Source organism: Pan troglodytes, chromosome X, assembly GCF_028858775.2.
Source record: "Pan troglodytes isolate AG18354 chromosome X, NHGRI_mPanTro3-v2.0_pri, whole genome shotgun sequence".
In the NCBI taxonomy this organism is placed as follows: Eukaryota; Metazoa; Chordata; class Mammalia; order Primates; family Hominidae; genus Pan; species Pan troglodytes.
The window spans coordinates 57,524,883-57,549,755 of record NC_072421.2 but is presented as its reverse complement, the minus strand read 5'-3'; the positions used below and the strand labels follow the sequence as shown (position 1 = coordinate 57,549,755).

The 24,873-nt window shown below is 37.9% G+C and overlaps 1 protein-coding gene across 3 annotated transcripts in view; it reads right to left on the bottom strand.

Annotated features, from left to right (window-relative positions):
* Positions 1-14,399: 14,399 nt before the first annotated feature.
* The window catches only part of FAAH2 (fatty acid amide hydrolase 2), a 399,339-nt gene continuing 388,865 nt past the window's right edge, over positions 14,400-24,873 (bottom strand). For 2 of the 3 annotated variants that reach the window (XM_054676505.2, XM_063804045.1), the window contains one exon: positions 14,400-24,253. In XM_054676505.2, coding sequence (XP_054532480.1) covers positions 24,078-24,253 — 176 coding nt within the window. In that variant the 3' untranslated portion in view covers positions 14,400-24,077. The remainder of the gene's footprint in view (positions 24,254-24,873) is intronic. The other variant, XM_054676504.2, reaches the window with a different exon arrangement.

The window sequence follows — 24,873 nt, the reverse complement described above, 5'->3', positions numbered from 1 at the left end:
ACTGACTTCCACAATTGTTGAACTAGTTTACAGTCCCACCAACAGTGTAAAAGTGTTCCTATTTCTCCACATCCTCTCCAGCACCTGTTGTTTCCTGACTTTTTAATGATTGCCATTCTAACTGGTGTGAGATGATATCTCATAGTGGTTTTGATTTGCATTTCTCTGATGGCCAGTGATGATGAGCATTTTTTCATGTGTTTTTTGGCTGCATAAATGTCTTCTTTTGAGAAGTGTCTGTTCATGTCCTTCGCCCACTTTTTGATGGGGTTGTTTGTTTTTTTCTTGTAAATTTGTTTGAGTTCTCTGTAGATTCTGGATATTAGCCCTTTGTCAGATGAGTAGGTTGCGAAAATTTTCTCCCATGTTGTAGGTTGCCTATTCACTCTGATGGTAGTTTCTTTTGCTGTGCAGAAGCTCTTTAGTTTAATTAGATCCCATTTGTCAATTTTGGCTTTTGCTGCCATTGCTTTTGGTGTTTTGGACATGAAGTCCTTGCCCACGCCTATGTCCTGAATGGTAATGCCTAGGTTTTCTTCTAGGGTGTTTATGGTTTTGGGTCTAACGTTTAAATCTTTAATCCATCTTGAATTGATTTTTGTATAAGGTGTAAGGAAGGGATCCAGTTTCAGCTTTCTACATATGGCTAGCCAGTTTTCAAAGCACAATTTATTAAATAGGGAATCCTTTCCCCATTGCTTGTTTTTCTCAGGTTTGTCAAAGATCAGATAGTTGTAGGTAAGCGGCGTTATTTCTGAGGGCTCCGTTCTGTTCCATTGATCTATATCTCTGTTTTGGTACCAGTACCATGCTGTTTTGGTTACTGTAGCCTTGTAGTATAGTTTGAAGTCAGGTAGTGTGATGCCTCCAGCTTAGTTCTTTCAGCTTAGGATTGACTTGGCGATGCGGGCTCTCTTTTGGTTCCATATGAACTTTAAAGTAGTTTTTTCCAATTCTGTGAAGAAAGTCATTGGTAGCTTGATGGGGATGGCATTGAATCTGTAAATTACCTTGGGCAGTACGGCCATTTTCACAATATTGATTCTTCCTACCCATGAGCATGGAATGTTCTTCCATTTGTTTGTATCCTCCTTTATTTCCTTGAGCAGTGGTTTGTAGTTCTCCTTGAAGAGGTGCTTCACATCCCTTGTAAGTTGGATTCCTAGATATTTTATTCTCTTTGAAGCAATTGTGAATGGGAGTTCACTCATGATTTGGCTCTCTGTTTGTCTGTTGTTGGTGTATAAGAATGCTTGTGATTTTTGTACATTGATTTTGTATCCTGAGACTTTGCTGAAGTTGCTTATCAGCTTAAGGAGATTTTGGACTGAGACGATGGGGTTTTCTAGATAAACAATCATGTCGTCTGCAAACAGGGACAATTTGACTTCCTCTTTTCCTAATTGAATACCCTTTATTTCCTTCTCCTGCCTGATTGCCCTGGCCAGAACTTCCAACACTATGTTGAATAGGAGTGGTGAGAGAGGGCATCCCTGTCTTGTGCCAGTTTTCAAAGGGAATGCTTCCAGTTTTTGCCCATTCAGTATGATATTGGCTATGGGTTTGTCATAGGTAGCTCTTATTATTTTGAAATATGTCCCATCAATACCTAATTTATTGAGAGTTTTTAGCATGAAGGGTTGTTGAATTTTGTCAAAGGCTTTTTCTGCATCTATTGAGATAATCATGTGGTTTTTGTCTTTGGCTCTGTTTATATGCTGGATTATATTTATTGATTTGCGTATGTTGAACCAGCCTTGCATCACAGGGATGAAGCCCACTTGATCATGGTGGATAAGCTTTTTGATGTGCTGCTGGATTCGGTTTGCCAGTATTTTATTGAGGATTTTTGCATCAATGTTCATCAAGGATATTGGTCTAAAATTCTCTTTTTTGGTTGTGTCTCTGCCAGGCTTTGGTATCAGAATGATGCTGGCCTCATAAAATGAGTTAGGGAGGATTCCCTCTTTTTCTATTCATTGGAATAGCTTCAGAAGGAATGGTACCAGTTCCTCCTTGTACCTCTGATAGAATTCGGCTGTGAATCCATCTGGTCCTGGACTCTTTTTGGTTGGTAAACTATTGATTATTGCCACAATTTCAGCTCCTGTTATTGGTCTATTCAGAGATTCAACTTCTTCCTGGTTTAGTCTTGGGAGAGTGTATGTGTCGAGGAATGTATCCATTTCTTCTAGATTTTCTAGTTTATTGGTGTAGAGGTGTTTGTAGTATTCTCTGATGGTAGTTTGTATTTCTGTGGGATCGGTGGTGATATCCCCTTTATCATTTTTTATTGCGTCTATTTGATTCTTCTCTCTTTTTTTCTTTATTAGTCTTGCTAGCGGTCTATCAATTTTGTTGATCGTTTCAAAAAACCAGCTCCTGGATTCATTGATTTTTTGAAGGGTTTTTTTTGTCTCTATTTCCTTCAGTTCTGCTCTGATTTTAGTTATTTCTTGCCTTCTGCTAGCTTTTGAATGTGTTTGCTCTTGCTTTTCTAGTTCTTTTAATTGTGATGTTAGGGTGTCAATTTTGGATCTTTCCTGCTTTCTCTTGTGGGCATTTAGTGCTATAAATTTCCCTCTACACACTGCTTTGAATGTGTCCCAGAGATTCTGGTATGTTGTGTCTTTGTTCTCCTTGGTTTCAAAGAACATCTTTATTTCTGCCTTCATTTCGTTATGTACCCAGTAGTCATTCAGGAGCAGGTTGTTCAGTTTCCATGTAGTTGAACGGCTTTGAGTGAGATTCTTAATCCTGAGTTCTAGTTTGATTGCACTGTGGTCTGAGAGATAGTTTGTTATAATTTCTGTTCTTTTACATTTGCTGAGGAGAGCTTTACTTCCAACTATGTGGTCAATTTTGGAATAGGTGTGGTGTGGTGCTGAAAAAAATGTATATTCTGTTGATTTGGGGTGGAGAGTTCTGTAGATGTCTATTAGGTCCACTTGGTGCAGAGCTGAGTTCAATTCCTGGGTATCCTTGTTGACTTTCTGTCTCGTTGATCTGTCTAATGTTGACAGTGGGGTGTTAAAGTCTCCCATTATTAATGTGTGGGAGTCTAAGTCTCTTTGTAGGTCACTCAGGACTTGCTTTATGAATCTGGGTGCTCCTGTATTGGGTGCATAAATATTTAGGATAGTTAGCTCCTCTTGTTGAATTGTTCCCTTTACCATTATGTAATGGCCTCCTTTGTCTCTTTTGATCTTTGTTGGTTTAAAGTCTGTTTTATCAGAGACTAGGATTGCAACCCCTGCCTTTTTTTGTTTTCCATTTGCTTGGTAGATCTTCCTCCATCCTTCTATTTTGAGCCTATGTGTGTCTCTGCACGGGAGATGGGTTTCCTGAATACAGCACACTGATGGGTCTTGACTCTTTATCCAACTTGCCAGTCTGTGTCTTTTAATTGGAGAATTTAGTCCATTTACATTTAAAGTTAATAATGTTATGTGTGAATTTGATCCTGTCATTATGATGTTAGCTGGTGATTTTGCTCGTTAGTTGATGCAGTTTCTTCCTAGTCTTGATGGTCTTCACATTTTGGCATGATTTTGCAGCGGCTGGTACCGGTTGTTCCTTTCCATGTTTAGTGCTTCCTTCAGGAGCTCTTTTAGGGCAGGCCTGGTGGTGACAAAATCTCTCAGCATTTGCTTGTCTGTAAAGTATTTTATTTCTCCTTCACTTATGAAGCTTAGTTTGGCTGGATATGAAATTCCGGGTTGAAAATTCTTTTCTTTAAGAATGTTGAATATTGGCCCCCACTCTCTTCTGGCTTGTAGGGTTTCTGCTGAGAGATCCGCTGTTAGTCTGATGGGCTTCCCTTTGAGGGTAACCCGACCTTTCTGTCTGGCTGCCCTTAACATTTTTTCCTTCATTTCAACTTTGGTGAATCTGACAATTATGTGTCTTGGAGTTGCTCTTCTTGAGGAGTATCTTTGTGGCGTTCTCTGTATTTCCTGAATCTGAACGTTGGCCTGCCTCGCTAGATTGAGGAAGTTCTGGATAATATCCTGCAGAGTGTTTTCCAACTTGGTTTCATTCTCCGCATCACTTTCAGGTACACCAATCAGACATAGATTTGGTCTTTTCACATAGTCCCATATTTCTTGGAGGCTTTGCTCATTTCTTTTTATTCTTTTTTCTCTAGACTTCCCTTCTCGCTTCATTTCATTCGTTTCATCTTCCATTGCTGATACCCTTTCTTCCAGTTGATCGCATCGGCTCCTGAGGCTTCTGCATTCTTCACGTAGTTCTCGAGCCTTGGTTTTCAGCTCCATCAGCTCCTTTAAGCACTTCTCTTTATTGGTTATTCTAGTTATACATTCTTCTAAATTTTTTTCAAAGTTTTCAACTTCTTTGCCTTTGGTTTGAATGTCCTCCCGTAGCTCAGAGTAATTTGATCGTCTGAAGCCTTCTTCTCTCAGCTCGTCAAAATCATTCTCCATCCAGCTTTGTTCCGTTGCTGGTGAGGAACTGCGTTCCTTTGGAGGAGGAGAGGCGCTCTGCATTTTAGAGTTTCCTGTTTTTCTGTTCTGTTTTTTCCCCATCTTTGTTGTTTTATCTACTTTTGGTCTTTGATGATGGTGATGTACAGATGGGTTTTCGGTGTGGATGTCCTTTCTGTTTGTTAGTTTTCCTTCTAACAGACAGGACCCTCAGCTGCAGGTCTGTTGGAATACCCTGCCGTGTTAGGTGTCAGTGTGCCCCTACTGGGAGGTGCCTCCCAGTTAGGCTGCTCAGGGGTCAGGGGTCAGGGATCCACTTGAGGAGGCAGTCTGCCCGTTCTCAGATCTCCAGCTGCGTGCTGGGAGAACCACTGCTCTCTTCAAATCTGTCAGACAGGGACATTTAAGTCTGCAGAGGTTACTGCTGTCTTTTTGTTTGTCTGTGCCCTGCCCCCAGAGGTGGAGCCTACAGAGGCAGGCAGGCCTCCTTGAGCTGTGGTGGGCTCCACCCAGTTCCAGCTTCCCGGCTGCTTTGTTTACCTAAGCAAGCCTGGGCAATGGCGGTCGCCCCTCCCCCAGCCTCGCTGCCGCCTTGCAGTTTGATCTCAGACTGCTGTGCTAGCAATCAGCGAGATTCCGTGGGCATAGGACCCTCAGAGCCAGGTGTGGGATATAGTCTCGTGGTGCGCCGTTTTTTAAGCCGGTCTGAAAAGCGCAATATTCGGGTGGGAGTGACCCGATTTTCCAGGTGCGTCCGTCACCCCTTTCTTTGACTCGGAAAGGGAACTCCCTGACCCCTTGCACTTCCCAGGTGAGGCAATGCCTCGCCCTGCTTCAGCTCGTGCACGGTGCGTGCACCCACTGGCCTGCACCCACTGTCTGGCACTCCCTAGTGAGATGAACCCGGTACCTCAGATGGAAATGCAGAAATCACCCTCTTCTGCGTCGCTCACGCTGGGAGCTGTAGACCGGAGCTGTTCCTATTCGGCCATCTTGGCTCCTCCCTGCCACATTTTCTTAATCCAGTCTATCATTGATGGACATTTGGCTTGGTTTCAAGTCTTTGTTATTGTGAATAGTGTCACAATAAACATACATCTGCATGGGACTTTATAGCAGCATGATTTATAATCCTTTGGATATATACCCAGTAATGGGATGGCTGGGTCAAATGGTATTTCTAGTTCTAGATTCTTGAGGAATCACCACGCTGTCTTCCACAATGGTTGAACTAGTTTACAGTCCCACCAACAGTGTAAAAGCATTCCCGTTTCTCCACATCCTTTCCAGCAACTGTTGTTTCCTGACTTTTTAATGATTGCCATTCTAACTGGTGTGAGATGGTATCTCATTGTGGTTTTGATTTGCATTTCTCTGAAAGTCAGTGATAATGAGCATTTTCTCATGTGTCTGTTGGCTGCATAAATATCTTCTTTTGAGAAGTGTCTGTTCATATCCTTCGCCCATTTTTTATGGGGTTGTTTGTTTTTTTCTTGTAAATTTGTCTGAGGTCTTTGTAGATTCTGTATATTAGCCATTTGTCAGATGAGTAGATTGAAAAAACTTTCTCCCATTCTGTAGGTTGCCTGTTCACTCTGATGGTAGTTTCTTTTGCTGTGCAGAAGATCTTTAGTTTAATTAGATCCCATTTGTCAATTTTGGCTTTTGTTGCCATTGCTTTTGGTGTTTTAGACATGAAGTCCTTGCCCATGCCTATGTCCTGAATGATATTGCCTAGGTTTTCTTCTAGAGTTTTTATGGCTTTAGGCCTAATATTTAAGTCTTTCATCCATCTTGAATTAATTTTGATATAAGGTGTAAGGAAGGGATCCAGTTTCAGCTTTCTACATATGGCTAGCCAGTTTTCCCAGGACCATTTATTAAATAGGGAATCCTTTCCCCATTTCTTGTTTTTGTCAGGTTTGTCAAAGATCAGATGGTTGTAGATGTGTAGTATTATTTCTGAGGGCTCTGTTCTGTTCCATTGGTGTATATCTCTGTTTTGGTACCAGTACCATGCTGTTTTGGTTACTATAGCCTTGTAGTATAGTTTGAAGTCAGGTAGCGTGATAACTCCAGCTTTGTTCTTTTGGCTTAAGATTGTCTTGGCAATGTGGGCTCTTTTTTGGTTCCATATGAACTTGAAAGTAGTTTTTTCCAGTTCTGTGAAGAAAGTCATCGGTAGCTTGATGGGGATGGCATTGAATCTATAAATTACCTTGGGCAGTATGACCATTTTCAAAATATTGATTCTTCCTATCCATGAGCATGGAATGTTCTTCTCTTTGTTTATGTCCTCTTTTATTTCATTGAGCAGTGGTTTGTAGTTCTCCTTGAAGAGGTCCTTCACATTCCCTGTAAGCTGGATTCCTAGGTATTTTATTCTCTTTGAAACAATTGTGAATGGGAATTCACTCACTATTTGGCTCTCTGTTAGTCTGTTATTGGTGTATAAGAATGCTCGTGATTTTTGCACATTGATTTTGTATTCTGAGACTTTGCTGAAGTTGCTTATCAGCTTAAAGAGATTTTGGGCTGAGTCAATGGGGTTTTCTAAATATACAATCATGTCATCTGCCAACAGGGACAATTTGACTTCCTCTTTTCCTAATTGAATACATGTTATTTCTTTCTCCTGCCTGATTGCCCTGGCCAGAACTTCCAACACTATGTTGAATAGGAGTGGTGAGAGAGGGCATCCCTGTCTTGTGCCCGTTTTCAAAGGGAATGCTTCCAGTTTTTGCCCATTCAGTATGATATTGGCTGTGGGTTTGTCATAAATAGCTCTTATTATTTTGAGATACATCCCATCAAAACCTAATTTATTGAAAGTGTTTAGCATGAAGGGCTGTTGAATTTTGTCAAAGGCTTTTTCTGTATCTATTGAGATAATCATGTGGTTTTTGTCCTTGGTTCTGTTTAGATTCTGGATTATGTTTATTGATTTTCATATGTTGAACCAGCCTTGCATCCCAGGTATGAAGCCAACTTGATCACAGTGGATAAGCTTTGTGATGTGCTGCTGGATTTGGTTTGCCAGTATTTTATTGAGGATTTTTGCATCAGTGTTCATCAGAGATATTGGTTTAAAATTCTCTTTTTTTGTTGTGTCTCTGTCAGGCTTTGGTATCAGGATGATGCTGGCCTCATAAAATGAGTTAGGGAGGATTTCCTCTTTTTCTATTGATTGGAATAGTTTCAGAAGGAATGGTACCAGCTCTTCTTTGTACCTCTGGTAGAATTCGGCTGTGAATCCATCTGGTCCTGGACTTTTTTGGTTGGTAAGCTATTAATTATTGCCTCAATTTCAGAGCTTGTTATTGGTCTATTCAGGGATTCAAGTTCTTCCTGGTTTAGTCTTAGGAGGGTGTATGTGTCCAGGAATTTATCAATTTCTTCTAGATGTTCTAGTTTATTTGCATGGAGGTGTTTATAGTATTCTCTGATGGTAGCTTGGATTTCTGTGGGATCGGTGGTAATATCCCCTTTATCATTTTTTATTCCATCTATTTGGTTTTTCTCTCTTTTCTTCTTCATTAGGCTTGCTAGTGGTCTTTCAATTTTGTTGATCTTTTCAAAAAACCAGCTCCTCGATTCATTGATTTTTTGAAGGGTTTTTTGTGTCTCTATCCCCTTCAGTTCTTCTCTGATCTTAGTTATTTCTTGCCTTCTGCTAACTTTTGAATGTGTTTGCTCCTTCTTCTCTAGTTATTTCAATTGTGATGTTAGGGTGTCAATTTTAGATCTTTCTTGCTTTCTCTTGTGGGCATTTAGTGCTATAAATTTCCCTCTATACACTCCTTTAAATTTGTTCCAGAGATTCTGGTGTGTTGTGTCTTTTTTTTTCATTGGTTTCAAAGAACATCTTTATTTCTGCCTTCATTTCGTTATGTACCCAGTAGTCATTAAGGAGCAGTTTGTTCAGTTTCCATGTAGTTGAGCGGTTTTGAGTGAGTTTCTTAATCCTGAGTTCTATTTTGATTGCCCTGTGGTCTGAGAGACAGTTATAATTTCTGTTCTTCTACATTTGCTGAGGAGTCCTTTACTTCCAAATATGTGGTCAATTTTGGAATAAGTGCAATGTGGTGCTGAGAAGAATGTATATTCTGTTGATTTGGGGTGGAGAATTCTGTAGATGTTTATTAGGTCCGCTTGGTGCAGAGCTGAGTTCAATTCCTGGATATCCTTGTTAACTTTCTCTCTCGTTGATCTGTCTAATGTTGAGAGTGGGGTGTTAAAGTCTCCCATTATTCTTGTGTGGGAGTCTAAGTCTCTTTGTAGGTCTCTAAAGACTTTCTTTATGAATCTGGATGTCTTGTATTGGGTGCATATGTGTTTAGGATTGTTAGCTCTTCTTGTTGAATTGATCCCTTTACCATTATATAATGGCCTTCTTTGTCTCTTTTGATCTTTGTTGGTTTAAAGTCTGTTTTATCAGAGACTAGGATTGCAACCCCTGCCTTTTTTTTTTGTTTTCCATTTGCTTGGCAGATCTTCCTCCATCCCTTTATTTTGAGCCTATGTGTGTCTCTGCACGTGAGGTGGGTCTCCTGAATACAGCACACTCATGGGTCTTCACTCTTTACCCAATTTGCCAGTCTGTGTCTTTTAATTGGAGCATTTTGCCCATTGACATTTAAGTTTAATATTGTTATGTGTGAATTTGATCCTGTCATTATGATGTTAGCTGGTTATTTTGTTCATTAGTTGATGCAGTTTCTTCCTAGCCTCGATAGTGTTTACAATTTGGCATGTTTTTGCAGTGGCTGGTACCAGTTTTTCCTTTCCATGTTTAGTGCTTCCTTCAGGAGCTCCTGTACAGCAGGCCCAGTGGTGACAAAATCTCTCAGCATTTTTTTTCTGTAAAGGATTTTATTTCTTCTTCACTTATGAAGCTTAGTTTGGCTGGATATGAAATTCTGGGTTGAAAATTCTTTATTTTAAGAATGTTGAATATTGGCCCCCACTCTCTTCTGTCTTGTAGAGTTTCTGCCAATAGATCCGCTGTTATTCTGGTGGGCTTCCCTTTGTGGGTAACCTGACCTTTCTGTCTGGCTGCCCTTAACCTTTTTTCCTTCATTTCAACATTGGTGAATCTGACAATTATGTGTCTTGGAGTTGCTGTTCTCAAAGATTATCTTTGTGGGGTTCTCTGTATTTCCTGAATTTGAGTATTGGCCTGCCTTGATAGATTGGGAAAGTTCTCCTGGGTAATATCATGCAGAGTGTTTTCCAACTTGGTTCCATTTTCCCTGTCACTTTCAGGTACACCAATCAGAGGTAGATTTGGTCTTTTCACATAGTCCCATATTTCTTGGAGGCTTTGTTCATTTCCTTTTACTCTTTTTTCTCTAAACTTCTTGCTTCAGTTCATTCATTTGCCTTCAATCACTGATACCCTTTCTTCCAGTTTATCGAATCGGCTACTGAAGCTTGTGCATTCATTGCATAGTTCTCATGCCATGGTTTTCAGCTCCAAGTGTCATTTAAGGCCTTCTCTACATTGGTTATTCTATTTAGCCATTCATCTAATCTTTTCTCAAGGTTCTTAACTTCTTTGCCGTGGGTTCAAACTTCCTTCTTTAGCTCAGAGAAGTTTGATCATCTGAAGCCTTCTTCTCTCAATTTGTCAAAGTCATTCTCCATCCAGCTTTGTTCTGCTGCTGGTGAGGAGCTGTGTTCCTTTGTAGGGGGAAAAGCACTCTGATTTGTAGAATTTTCAGCTTTTCTGCTCTGTTTTTTCCCCATCTTTGTGGTTTTATCTAGCTTTGGTCTTTGATGATGGTGATGTACAGATGGGGTTTTGGTGTGGATGTCCTTTCTGTTTGTTAGTTTTCCTTTTAACAGACTGGACCCTCAGCTGCAAGTCTGTTGGATTTTGCTGGAGGTCCACTCCAGATGCTGTTTGCCTGGGTATCAGCAGCGGAGGCTGCAGAACAGCAAATATTGCTGAACAGCAAATTTTGCTGCCTGATTGTTCCTCTGGAGGCTTCATTTCAGTGGGGTAGCCTGCCATGTGAGGTGTCAGTCTGCCCCTACTGGAAGGCTCCTCCCAGTTAGGCTACTCGGGGATCAGGAACCCACTTGAGGGGGCAGTCTGTCTGTTCTCAGATCTCAAACTCCATGCTGGGAGAAGCACTACTCACTTCAAAGCTGTCAGACAGGGACATTTAAGTCTGCAGAGGTTTCTGCTGCCTTTTGCTCGGCTATGCCTTGCCCCCAGAAGTGGAGTCTACAGAGGCAGGCAGGCCTCCTTGAGCTGCGGTGGGCTCCATCCAGTTCGAGCTTCCCAGCTACTTTGTTTACCTACTCTAGCCTCAGCAATGGCGGGTGCCCCTCCCGGAGCCTCAGTGCTGCCTTGCAAATTGATCTCTGAATACTGTGCTAGCAATGAGTGAGGCTTTGTGGGCATGGGGCCCTCTGAGCCATGTGCAGGATATAATCACCTGGTGTCCTGTTTGTTAAGACTGTTGGAAAAGTACAGTATTAGGGTGGCAGTGACCTGATTTTCCAGGTGCCATCCGTCACCACTTCCCTTGGCTAGAAAAGGGAATTCCCTGACCCCTTGCACTTCCCAGGTGAGATGATGCCTTGCCCTGCTTCTGCTCATGCTTGGTGGCCTGCACCCACTGTCCTGCTCCCACTGTCCGACAAGGTACCAGTGAGATGAACCTGGTACCTCAGTTGGAAATGCAGAAATAACCCATCTTCTGCATTGCTCATGCTGGGAGCTGTAGACTGGAGCTGTTCCTATTTGGCCACCTTGGAACTGACCCCTCTTGTGTTTCTTTCAGCCCCCAGCCATCTGAAAACAAGAGACATTTTAGAATTACACCATACCCACATCTCTTTTTATCAAAATTGGGAAATGTATTTAGAATTAGAAGATAAAATAGAATTGAATGATGGGAATGAATATAGAGGTGCCCCAAAAACTGTATTCCCAGAGACAGGAGTTCTCACTCTGCACTAGAGTCTCCAGAAATTAGGAAAAGGATAGCCCCCCAATTTTATTTCACCCTCAAAGGCATCACATAGGTGGCCACTGGCAAATCTGTTTTCCTGGAAAAAAAAAAAGCACTGGCAACCATGACAAAGAAAACTAAAACTGTGGGATACCTTGTTTTTTTTTATGCATGTTGATTTTTTGTTTGCTACTTCCTGATATTGATCTAGAAAAGCAATATTCTTTTTAAAGAAAGAGAAAAAGTGTAAGAAGCCGTATGTCTCCAAAGTCAGAGGTATTCTGAAATGAGGGAGACACTTTAGTAAAATCAATGAAAAGACATTAAGATAGAGAGTAGAACAATGGTTACCAGAAGCTGGGAATGGTATATGGGGGCAGAGGGAGTGGGTATGGTTAATGGGTACAAAAAACACCTATAAATAATGAATAAGACCTAGCAGGTGATAGCACAACAGGGTGACCATAGTCAATAGTAATTTAATTGTACATTTTAAAATAACTAAAATAATTTAATTGGATTGTTTTCAATATAAAGGATAAATGCTTGAGGAGATGTACACCTCATTCTGCTTGATGTGATTATTACACATTGCACACTTGTATCAAAGCATCTCATGTACTCCATAAGTATATGCACCCACTAGGTACCCACAATGATAAAAAATAAAGGAAAATAAAAGTCTGATCATTTTAATTCAAAAATTGCAATTTATAATTTCATGGAGAAAACAAAAATTGTTTAATAAACAAGGGTGGTTAAAAATGGTACCTGAAAAATTGTAGACAAAACCCTTTACTGATATTGGGAACTTTTTCTTGGCTGCCAAAGTTAAAATTCAGATAGATGCATCAAAACCTCTTCTGAACCATAAACAAAACATTCAAATATGAGAAGCCTTAAATAAGATAAGATATACAATTTTAGACTATATAAAAAGAAGCTTGATTACTCCTTATCCAAGCCTACATAACATTCCACTTCTCCCTGTAAGAAAACAAAACAGTGGAAGATAGAGATTTATACAGGATTTGAGAGTGATTAATAACATAGTCTTCCCTTGATACACAGTACTATGAAACTCCCATATGTTGTTTACTGCAATTTCAAGTGAATGTTAGTTCTTTACTGTAAGAGACCTATGTAGTATATTCTTTAGCATTCCTGTAGATAAAGATAGTGATTTCTCCTTTTCTCTACTTTGAAAGACAGACAGTACACATGGACATTCATATCAAAGGGATATACTGAGGGCCCAAATTATTTTTCACGAATATTAAAAGAAGACATTTCAGATGTAGAATTTCCTAGGAAATCCAACTTGATGTAAAGTACATGCATTACTTACTTCTCAGCTCAGTGGATAAGCAAGGCTCCATAGAGAATCGAATTTACATACTACAACAATTAGCTTCAAAGGGACACAAAGTCTCAAAAGAAATCTTCATTTCTGTCAAAAACAAGATATTTAGGTAATCTAATATCAGAGGAAGTCCTCTTCATCAGTCTGGATAGACTACAGGGAACAACGGACTTCTTTACTCCAAAAACTAACAAACAACTGAGAGGATTTGGAAGATTGGAAGGATACCATAGATATCGGATTCAAAAATTCTTCCTACAACCTCAACCTTTATATATACTTTTAAAACAAGATAAATCAGACTCCTGGAATGAACAGAAGAAAATTAGTTGACATTCGAAGAAATGAAAAGAACCTTCCTAGAATTAGAGAGGAGACTCTCCTTAATATTTTGGAATAGCTTCAGAAGGACTGGTATCAGTTTTTTGTACGTCTGATAGAATTTGGCTGTGAATCCATCTGGTACACCGTTTTTTGTTGTTGGTAGTGTTTTTTTTATTACTCATTCACTTAAAGAAGTTGATATTGGCCCATTGAGGGTTTTAATCTCTTCCTGCTTTAACCTTGGAGATTGTGTGCTTTCAGGAATTTATCCATTTCTTCTAAATTTTCTAATTTGTGTGTATGTAGTTGTTCATAGTAGTCTCTAAGGGTCTTTTGTATTTCTGTGAGATCAGTTGTAATATAGCATTTGTTATTTTTTATTGTGGTTATTTGGACCCTCTCTTTTTCTTTGTTAACCTAGCTAGGAATCTATTAATCTTAAATATTTTTTGAAGAACTAAATATTGGTTTCATTGACCTACTGCATGAATGTTTGCATCTGAAATTCATTAAACTCTTCTCTAATTTATTTCTTTTCTTCTGCTAGCTTTGGGGTTGGTTTGTTCTCTTTTTTCTATTTCCTTTAGGTGAAAAGTTAGGTTGCTAATCAGACATTTTTCTATCTTCTTGGTGGAGGCCTTTTAGGGCTATAAACCTTCCTCTTAAGACTGCTTTGGCTGTATCCCAGAGATTTTGGTAAGTTGTGTCCATCTTTTCATTAATTTAAAATATTTTTAAATTTTGGCCTTAATTTCAATGTTCACTCAGGAGTTATTCTGGAGAAAGTTCTTTATTTCCATATATTTGTGTCTTTATGAGAAATCATCTTAATATTGGCTTCTATTTTTATTTCACTGTGGTTTGAGATTGTGCTACATATTTTATTTTAAAAAATGCAGTGAAAAGGGAACACTTCTACGCTGCTGGATGGAATGTAAACTAGTACAACCACAATGGAAAAAGTGTGGTGATCTTTTAAAGAACTAAAAGTAGAACTACCATGTGATGCAGCAATCCCACTACTGGGTATCTACACAGAGGGGAAGAAGTCATTATATGAAAAAGATATTTGCACACGTATGTTTGTAGCAGCACAATTTGCAATTGCAAAAATGTGGAACCAACCCAAATGCCCATCAATCAACAAGTAGATGAAGAAACTATGGTATATGTGTGTGTGTGTGTGTATATATATATATATATATATATATATATATATATATATATGAATGATGGAATACTACTCAGCCATAAAAAGGAATGAATTAATGGCATTTGCAGCAACCTGGATGTGACTGGAAAATATTATTCTAAGTGAATTATCTCAGGAACTGAAAACCAAAGATCATATGTTCTCACTCAAAAGTGGGAGCTAAGCTCTGAGGATTCAAAGGCACAACAGTGACAAAATGGACTGGAAACTCGGGAGGGGGGGAAGGACGGAAAGGGGGTGAGGGATAAAAGACCACAAATTGATTTCAGTGTATATTGCTCGGGAGATGGGTGCTCCAAAATCTCACAGATCACCACAAAAGAACTTATATAATCAAATACCACCTGTTCCCCCAAAACATATGGAAATAAAAAGTTAAAAATAAATAAATAAAAATAAAATTTAAAAAATTTTTGAGACTTGCTTTATGACTGAGCATGTGATCTATCTTAGAATATATTCTGTGTGCACATGAGAGGAATGTATATTCTGTGGTTGTTGGATGGAGTGTTCTGTAGATCCCTATTTTGTCCAAGGGGTCAAGTGTTGAGTTGAAGTCCACCGTTTCATTGTTAGTTTTCTGCCTTGATTATTTGTCTAAAATCCTTAGTGGGGAGTTGAAATCTCCCACTATTATTGCGTGGTTGTCTAAATCTTTTGATAGGCCAAGAATAACTGGTTTTATGTATCCAGGAGCGCTGATGTTGGGAGCATATATATTTAGGATATTTAAGGCTTCTTGTTAGGTTGTATCTTTATTATGTAACGTTTTTCATTATTCTTCTTAATTTTTACTGGCTTAAAGTCTGTTTTATCTGATACAAAAGTAGCTACTCCTGTGCTTTATTGTTGCATGTTAGACATTTATCCATCATTTTACTTTGAGCCTGTGTATGTCATTACATGTTAGATGAATTTCTTGAAGACAACATGTGGTTGGGTCTTATCTTTTTGTCCAGGCTGCCACGCTGTGTCTTTTAAGTGGGGGTCTTTAGCCTATTTACATTCAAGGTTAGTATTAATATGTGTGATCTTGATCCTGTCATCCTGCTGTTAGCTGGTTGCTATGTAGACTTGCATAATTGCTTTATAGTGCCTGTGGGCTATGTGTTTAATTATGTTGTTGAGGTAGCACATGTCATTATTATGATTCCACACTTAGCACTCCCTTAAGGACCTCTTATAAGGCTAGTCTAATTGAAACTTATTCTCTTTGCATTTACTTGTCTAGGAAGGATTTTATTACTTCTTCACTTATGAAGTTTCTTTGATGGGCTATGGAATGCTTGGTTGGAATTTCTCTCCATTAAGGATGCTGAAGAAAAGCCTCCAATCTCTCCTGGCTTGTAAGGTTTCTATTGAGAGGTCTGCTGCTAGCCTAATGATGTTCCCTCTGTAAATGACCTGCCCCTTTTTTCTAAATACTTTTAATATGTTTTTTTCTTTTACAATGATCTTAGTGAATCTGATCACTATGTGCCTTGGAGATGTCCCTCTTGAATAGTATGTAGCTGAGGTTCTCTGTATTTATTGCATTTTCATTTCAACCTCTCTAGCAATATTAGGGACATTTTCATGAGCTACATCTTCAAATATATTTTCTAAGTTGCTTATTCTCTCTCTTTCTCTCCCAGGAATGCAAACGAGTTATAGGTTTGGTCTCTTTGCATCATCCCATATTTCTTGGAGGTTTGTTCAATTTTGTTAACCCATTTTTTTTTTATTTTTGTCTAACTAGGTTTATTCAAATAACTGATCTTTGAGGTCTGATATTCTTTCCTCAGCTTTGTGTATACTCATGTTAATATTTCTGATTGTATTATAAAATTATTGTAGTGAATTTTTCAGCTCAAGAAGTTCAGTTTCTGTCTTTCTTAAAAATGGTTATTCCATCTTTCAGCTCTTAAATTGTTTTACTGGATCGCTTGGCTTCCTTGGGTTGAATTTCAATTCCTCCTCACTCTCAATGAGCTTCCTTGCTATCCAGATTCTGAATTCCATATATGTCATTTCAGACAATTCAGACTGGATAATCGCTATTGCTGAGCTAATTTAAAGGTAAGGGGACACTCTGGTTTTTTGAATAACCAGAGTTGTGTTGATTCTGTGAGAGTTGGTGTTCCTTTAACTGTGGTGTAAATTGAGTAGTTAGCTTCATTTCTGAAAGCTTCAGAGGGCTAAGGTTCTGTTCAGGGTCTTTGCTAGTCCTGGTCTAGTGCTTAGCTAAGGCTAGAGTGTCTCAGAGAGGGATGCGGAGTCCCAGGGAATTGGCTCTTATGGCCAGGCTTTGCTATAGCTGTTCCATGAATAAAAGTCCATGCTTGCTTTAGCTCCATCTTTGTCTAATCCGCAGGGAGATTCCTCTGTCAGCCCAAACATCTAAGCCCATCCTCAAGTACAACTTTAAAAGTATTGAATATATAAATAATAAGTGAATAGCTACTAATCTTCTCAAAACCATTTAAAGAAATATGTGAAGCAGAATTTTATTAAATTTTGATAAGTATATTTGACTTTCTACCTTTTGACTCATCATATTGATATACACTGGTTTTGCACAGCCTCTGTTGAATGACTGAATGCATGGAAACATATATTTTCTCTGTATGGGGCATTTTTCTCAACTCTTTACATTCTTAACTCCTATTCATTCTTAAGGTCTCAATTTACACATTAGTTTTTTTAAGATTATTGCCCTACCTCCCCTCTGCAATGGGGTCAGGTTTTTCTACTAAGATATGCTAGAACACTCTGCATTTCCTGTAACAAAAGAAATATAAGTTATTAATCTCGTGTTCACCAACCATAGATTAAATATCAATGAGAAAGTGCAAGAAATACTTGACATTTTGCTGATAAAACATGATGAAGACTGATTTTCAGTAATATAAATGAAGAAAGTTTTTACATAGAATTCAAAACAGGCAATTAGAAGTAGATTCTGTTTCATATTATTAATATTTTCAGTCTAAGAGATATGCTGAGGATGGGCAAGACAGGAAAGCAAGCAATTAATATTCTTGACTGTAATAAGTCATTGTAGCATATCACACTGTGCAGATGAAATATAAATTATATATAACAGCTCAGTTCTGTGCTACACGAGATACCTGGTAAATTTATTGAGCTTCTGTTTTTTTTTTTTTAAAAACGCCTCATAACTCAGCAAAGACAATATAAAATTTTAACAAAATATAGGCATTATTTTTTACAAAATTTGGACCTTCAGAAATTATTCAAATCATTATTAAGGCAATGGCATCATTGTGATATTAAATCTTATATATGTAAACTTACTGTTACATGTACATCAACCAATCTGGTAGACAGTAGGAAAATATATCTGGCCCAGCCAAAACCATATTTATCTCAAATACTCAAAAATGATTATAACAAAACTGACATGCAGCAAATTATAATATTATGCATAAAAACATTAATAACTACATTGGCACATGGGTAGTTTCATGGGGATATGGAAAATTAAAGATAATTTAACCTCATTATATTTGAGGAAAATATACTAGAATGAGGCCTAATTTAGTACTAGTCAACAAGAACTGTTGAGGTAAACTGACACTTACCATGTGAAATACTGTATTGTGAGTTTGGTGAAAATAAAGATGTTTCAGAGTACTTAAAAGATTACAGTCTAGTAGGGGAGAAAATCTGACAATTTCAATCATAACCTTTTGTGATGATCAATAATGAATGAGGCTTTTTTTGGGTGTCATTTTCTCCCTTCCTTCCTTCTATAAATAATAATGAGGCATGAGTGTCAAATCCTCCCTTCTATAAATGACAGAACAGGCTGAGATTGGTTAGGCAACTAAGCTAATAAGTAGCAAGGCAAGAATCATACCTAGGTCTGACTCCAAACCTGACTCCAAAACCATTTCCCTTTTATTCACTCTGACTATATATTATTTATGTTATATAAGGTAGATGAGAATTCCATTCTGACTATACATTGCTTGTGTTACATAATTTTAGATGAGACTGCCATTCTTGATGTCACAGACATCCTCCTATCACCTGGAAAATCCAGGTAACCTATAGTAGGATAGGATTCATGTGAAGTGATATAATACTCTGAATAAGACCTCAGAAGGTGTATGTGTCCAGAGATTTGTCCATTTATTCTAGGCATTCCAGTTTGTTAGTTTATAATAGTTTCTGATAATCCTTTGTGTTTCTGTGGCATCTGTTATGATGTCTCCTTTTTCATTTCTGGTTTTGTTCCTTTGGGTATTTTCTTGGGTATTCTAGCTAGTGGTTTATCAATTTTGTTTATCAAAAAGATAAACAAAGAGAAACAACTTTTTGTTTTACTGGCACTCTGTATTGATTTTTTGGTCTCTTTCATTTAGTTCTGCTTTGATATTTGTTATTTTGTTTCTTGTACTCATTTGGGGTTTGGTTTGTTCTTGCTTTTCTATTTCTTTGAGGTGTATTGTTAGATTGTTTATTTTATTTTATTTTATTTTTTTCAGATAAGATCTTTCTCTGTTGCCCAGGCTGGAGTGCAGTCGTGCAATCATGGCTTACTGCAGCTTTGACCTCCCAGGCTCAAGTGATCCTCCCACATCTTCCAGCCAAGCAGCTGGGACTTTAGTTGTGTACCACTACTCCCAGATAATTTTCTTATTTTTATTTTTGTAAAGACAGGGTCTTGCTTTTTTTTCCCAAGCTAGTCTCAAACTCTTGGTCTCAAGAAATCCTCCTACTTCAGCTTCCCAAAGTGCTGGGATTACCATGTGAGCCACTGTGCCCAGCCTTTTTCTACTTTTTTGATGTAGGTGTTTATTGCTATAAACTTCCTTCTTAGCACTGTTTTGCTGTATCCCATAGGTTTTGGTACATTGTATTTTGATTTTCATTTGTTTCCACAAATGCATTTTCTCCTTTATTTCTTCCTTGACCCAATGGTCATTCATGAACATTTTGTTTGTTTGTTTATTTATTTTGAGACAGAGTCTTGCTTCCTCACCCAGGCTGAAGTGCAGTGGCCATGATCTCGGCTCACTGCAACTTCTGCCTCCCAGGTTCAAATGAGTCTCCTGCCTCAGCCTCCTGAGTAGCTGGGATTACAGTCACCCACCACCATGCCCGGCTACCTTTTTTGTATTTTTAGTAGAGAGGGGGTTTCACCATGTTGACCAGGCTGGTCTTGAACTCCTGACCTCAAGTGATGCACCAACCTCGGCCTCCCAAAGTGCTGGGATTACAGGCATGAGCCACCATGCCCAGTGAGCATTTTGCTTAATTTCCATATTTCTGTACAGTTTCTAAATTTCCTCTTGTTATTGATTCCTAGTTTTATTCAATTGTGGGCTGAGGAGATACTTGATAAGATTTATTTTTAAAATTTTTTTATTTGTAAAAATTTATAAGTTACATGTGAAATTTTGTTACATGTATATAATGTGTAGTAATCAAGTCAGGGTATTTAGGGTGTCACTCAAGTACAATTTTTTTTAAACTACAGTTACACCTCTCTGCTGTCAAGCATTAAATTTATTCCTTCTATGATTTGTACATCTTAATCCACTATTTTTTATCCTCCACCCTCAGCCCCAATCATCCTTCTCAGTCTCTGTTATCTATCTTTCCACTCTATATCTCCATGTGATAAAATTTTCCAGCTCCCATGTGTAAGTGAGAACATGCAATATTTATGTTTTTGTGCCTGGCATATTTCATACGTTCTTCAGTCCCAACCTTGTTGCTGAAAATAACATGATCTCATTGTTTGTTTTTAATGGCCAAAAAGTATTTCATTGTGTATATATTGTACACTTTTTTATTCATTCACCTGTTGCTGCACACTTAGGTTGATTCCATATCATTGTTTTTTTGAATACTGCTTCATTAAACATGAGAAAGCAGGTATCCCACTGATATATTATTTTTTTTCCTTTGGGTAGATACCCAATAGTAGAATTGCTGGAACCTGAGCAGAGTCTGGCACCATGCTTCATGTAAATCCTACAGAATAATGAGCCAATTAAACCTCTTTTCTTTAAAAATTACCATCTCATATATTTCTTTGTAGAGGTGCAAGAATTGCATAGCACTCCCACTTATTTATCATTTTCTTTATTTGGACATTCTCTTTTCTTTTGTTGGTTACTCTAGTTAGCACTTTATCAATCTTGTTTATCTTTTTGAACAAGCATCTTTTTTGTTTTATGAATCCTCTGTTTTTTTTACTGTCTACATAATTTAGTCCTGCTCTGGTCTATGTTATTTCTTTTCTTCTCATAATGTTGGGCTTGGTGTGTTCTTGTTTTCTTAGTTCATTGCAGTGCATTGTTAGATTGCTAATTTGTAATCTTTTATACTTTTTTAAATATAGGCCTTTATTGCTATAAAGTTTAGTCTGAGCACTGCTCTTGCTGTGTCTCACAAGTTTTGGTATGTTGTGTTTCCATTTTGATTTGTTTCAACAAATTTTTTGACTTCTATCTTAATTACTCTGTTGATCCCATGGTTATTCAGAACCTGTTGTTTAATTTACGTGTATTTATATGGCTTCCAATGTTTCTCATGCTATTTATCTCTAGTTTTATTCCATTTGGTCTTATAGTATACTTTATATGATTTTAATTTTTTCAATATGTTGAGATCTTTTCGTGGCTTAACCTACAGTGTAAAATTCTGGAGAATGTTCTACGTGCTGATAAAAAATTTATACTCAGTAGTTCTTAGATATAAAGTTCCATAAATGTCTATGAGGTTCCTTTGGTCTAAAGTGCAGTTTAAATCCAATTATTCTTTTTTAAATTTCTGCCTAGATTATGTGTTTAATTCTTAGAGTAGTATGTTAAAGTCCTCAACTAGTAGAGTATTGAAATCTTTTCTTTGACTTACATAAAATATGTGCTTTATACATCTGGGTGTTCCAGTGTTTGGCACATATATGTTCATAAAATCTGAATAGACTAATAATGAATAATGAGATTACATCAGTAATAAGATGCCTCCCAAAATAGAAAACTCTAGGAATAGTTGGCTTCACTGCCAAGTTCTTCCAAACTTTTAAAGAACTAACACTGCACTTTTCCAAAAAATTGAGGAGGATGGATTCTTCCTAACTCGTTCTACGATGCCAAGGTTACTACAATACTGAAACCAGACAAAGAAGCTTAAAAAAGGAAACTACAGGTCAATATTTATAATAAATATAGATGCAAAAACAGTCAGGCTCCTCTGCTGCAGGCATGCTGGAGTTTGCTGGAGGTCCACTCCAGACCCTGGTTGCCTTTGTATCACCAGCGGAGGTTGTAGAACAGCAAAGATTGCTGCCTGTTCCTTCCTCTGCAAAGTTTGTCCCCAAGGGGCACCTGCCAGATGCCAGCTGAAGCTCTCCTGTATGAGGTATCTGTTAACCCCTGCTGGGAGGTGTCTCCCAGTCAGGAGGAATGGGGTTCAGAAACCCACTTGAGGAGGCAGTCTGTCCCTTAGCAGAGCTCGAGCGCTGTGCTGGGAGATCTGCAGCTTTCTTCAGAGCCAGCAGGCAGGAACGTTTAAGTCTGCTGAAGCTGCACCCACAGCTACCCCTTCCCCCAGGTGCTCTCTTTCTGCACAGCAAAAGAAACTAACAGAGTGAACCAGCAATCTACAGAATGGGAGAAAATTTTTGCAATCTATCCATATGACAAAGGGCTAATATCCATAATTTACAAAAAACTTAAACAAATTTACAAGAAAAAAGCTTTCCCATCAAAAAGTGGGCTAAGGATATGAACAGACACTTCTTAAAAGAAGACATTTATACGGCCAAAGAACATATGAAAAAAATCTCATCATCACTGGTCATTAGAGAAATGCAAGTCAAAACCACAATGAGATACCGTCTCATGCCAGTTTGGCGATCTTTAAAAAGTCAGGAAACAACAGGTGCTGGAGAAGATGTGGAGAACTAGGAATACTTTTACACTGTTTGTGGGAGTGTAAATTAGCTCAACCATTGTGGAAGACAGTCTGGTGATTCCTCAAGGATCTAGAACCAGAAATGCCATTTACCCAAAGGATTATAAATCATGCTACTATAAAGACACATGCACATGTATGTTTATTGCAGCACTGTTCACAATAGCAAAGACTTGGAACCAACCCAAATGCCCATCAATGATAGACAGGAAAAAGAAAATGTGACACACATATACACTATGGAATACTATGCAGCCATAAAAAAGGATGAGCTCGTCCCCTTTGCAGGTACATGGATGAAGCTGGAAACCATCATTCTCAGCAAACTAACACAAGAACAGAAAACCCAATACTGCATGTTCTCACTCATAAGTGGGAGTTGGACAATGAGAACACATGAACACAGGGAGAGGAATGTCACACACTGGGACCTGTCAGGGAGTGGGGGGAGGGATAGCATTAGGAGAAATACCTAATATAGATGACGGGTTGGTGGGTGCAGCAAACCACCATGGCACATGTATACCTATGTGACAAACCTGTACATTCTGCACATGTATCCCAGAACTTAAAGTATAACAAAAAAAAAATAAATAAATAAAAACAAAATGAAATTCAGAAATTGCCACAGTACATTATCTACAAAACATCCTACATTTATATTTGTCCAATTGTCTTAACACTATCTTTTTAAAAAATCTTACTTTTCCAATTTGAGATCACACATTGAATTTAGTTATCATGGGTCTTTATTCATCTTTATTCTGGAGCAGTTCCTTAGCCTGTCACTGGCATTAATTCTTTGACATATTTGAATAATGTAGGCCCTTAATTTGGTAAGATGTTTATAAATTTGGTTTCGTCTGATTATTTCTTATAATTAGATTCAGGTGATGCATTCTTGTCAGGGACATCATAGATTTGTTGCTCAGATTAATGTTGGCTATTTGATTATGATGGTGTCTACCATATATTTGCACTCTACAGGTAATATTCCCCACTCTTGAAATTAATCAGTGGTAAGTGAAAAGATATTTTGAGACTAAAAATATTCTGTTTGTCAAACTTTTATCCAGTGGTTTTAGGATCCATTGATGAGCTATGTATGAATTAAGTATTATTTGATGGTTTCAAAACAATGACTTTCTAAATCCATTATATATATGTTTATATATATGATATATAACATATATATGATTATATAATATATATAATCATACGTGTAATGTTGTTCTAGGACCTGTTGCTTCTAGGATCTCTTAGTGAACAAAATTATAAAACATTTTTGGGGGATATTGGAAGAGCTTTCCTTACCATGGTCTCATTACTTACATACCCCCCTCCAGTTCCCCGCCAGCCATACTAACTTACAGCAGCATGTCCTTGCCTTCTTCACTGTAGCTTCTTCTAACTGGAATTCCCTTACTTAATGGCCTGCCTCGAAAACACGTAACTCTCCATTTGTCAGTTTCAGCAACATCTCTTCTCTAAAGTTTCTTAAGATCCCCTCATTAGCACTGGACATTCCCTTCTTTAATTTCCCTGCTGTACCCAAAGCAGACACGATTCCAGCATTTAGGAAACTTTATTGCACTTATCCATTTACATGTCCTAATTTTCCAGTAACATAAAAGCAAGAAGCAAATATTACCATTTTAGTAAGACCAACAGTTAGAGAAGGAAATAAAAGTAGAAAGAATAACTAAATGAGTCAATAAATTCCCCAGTTGTTTCTCTGCTTGTCTGCTGGTGCTTGATTTCACCCAATTAATAGAAACACCACCACACGAACACACACACACACACACACATTAACCTTGCAGAAGGTCCTCCTAAAACTTTCCTGGACAGACCCAGACCCCAAAAGTTTTCTCCAAGTACTGGGCCACAGCCAGGGTCAGATGATCATTAAAGGGTCCAGCCACAACCTGGATGCCTAAAGGGAGTCCTTTGGCATTCAGTCCCAGTGGGCATTGGGTCACAGGCAAACCCAGGGCACTGAAGACACCTAAAGAAAACAAACAAAATAAGTGAGAAATCAAGACCTGTTCCTGAAAACGTATTTTTTCAATTATTTTACCAATAATAAATAGGTAAAAATTTATAATTATAATTTACTATCTACTTAGGACTTAATAATATTTAGGAACTTTATCTGTATTAAATATTTGACATCACAACAAGCTCATAATATAGAAGCTATTAATTATCACTATTTTTCTGATGAAATGACTGAAGAATAGAGAAGTTGGATAACATATCCAAGATCACTTGGCTAGCAAAAGCTGTAATTGAGATCTGAATGCAGGAAGTGTGAATAATAGCCTAAAGTTCTTTCACATGATGTTATTTCTAATTTGTTTTCCATAGCACTTTCAGAAAAATCAGAGTAAATTATAAAGTAGAATAATATATTCTTAAATATATGGATTTTCTTTTAAGCTATAAACATTTTGTAATATCACTTCACACTAATCTAGAGTTGTGATTTGTCATTATTTACCTGATTCATGCTGTTATAAAACTTTATTGCAGCATAATTTATATAAAATAAGATTCCCCGTTTCAAATGTACAGTTTAATGATTGCTAATAAATTTACAGAATTGTGCAAGTATCACCACAATCT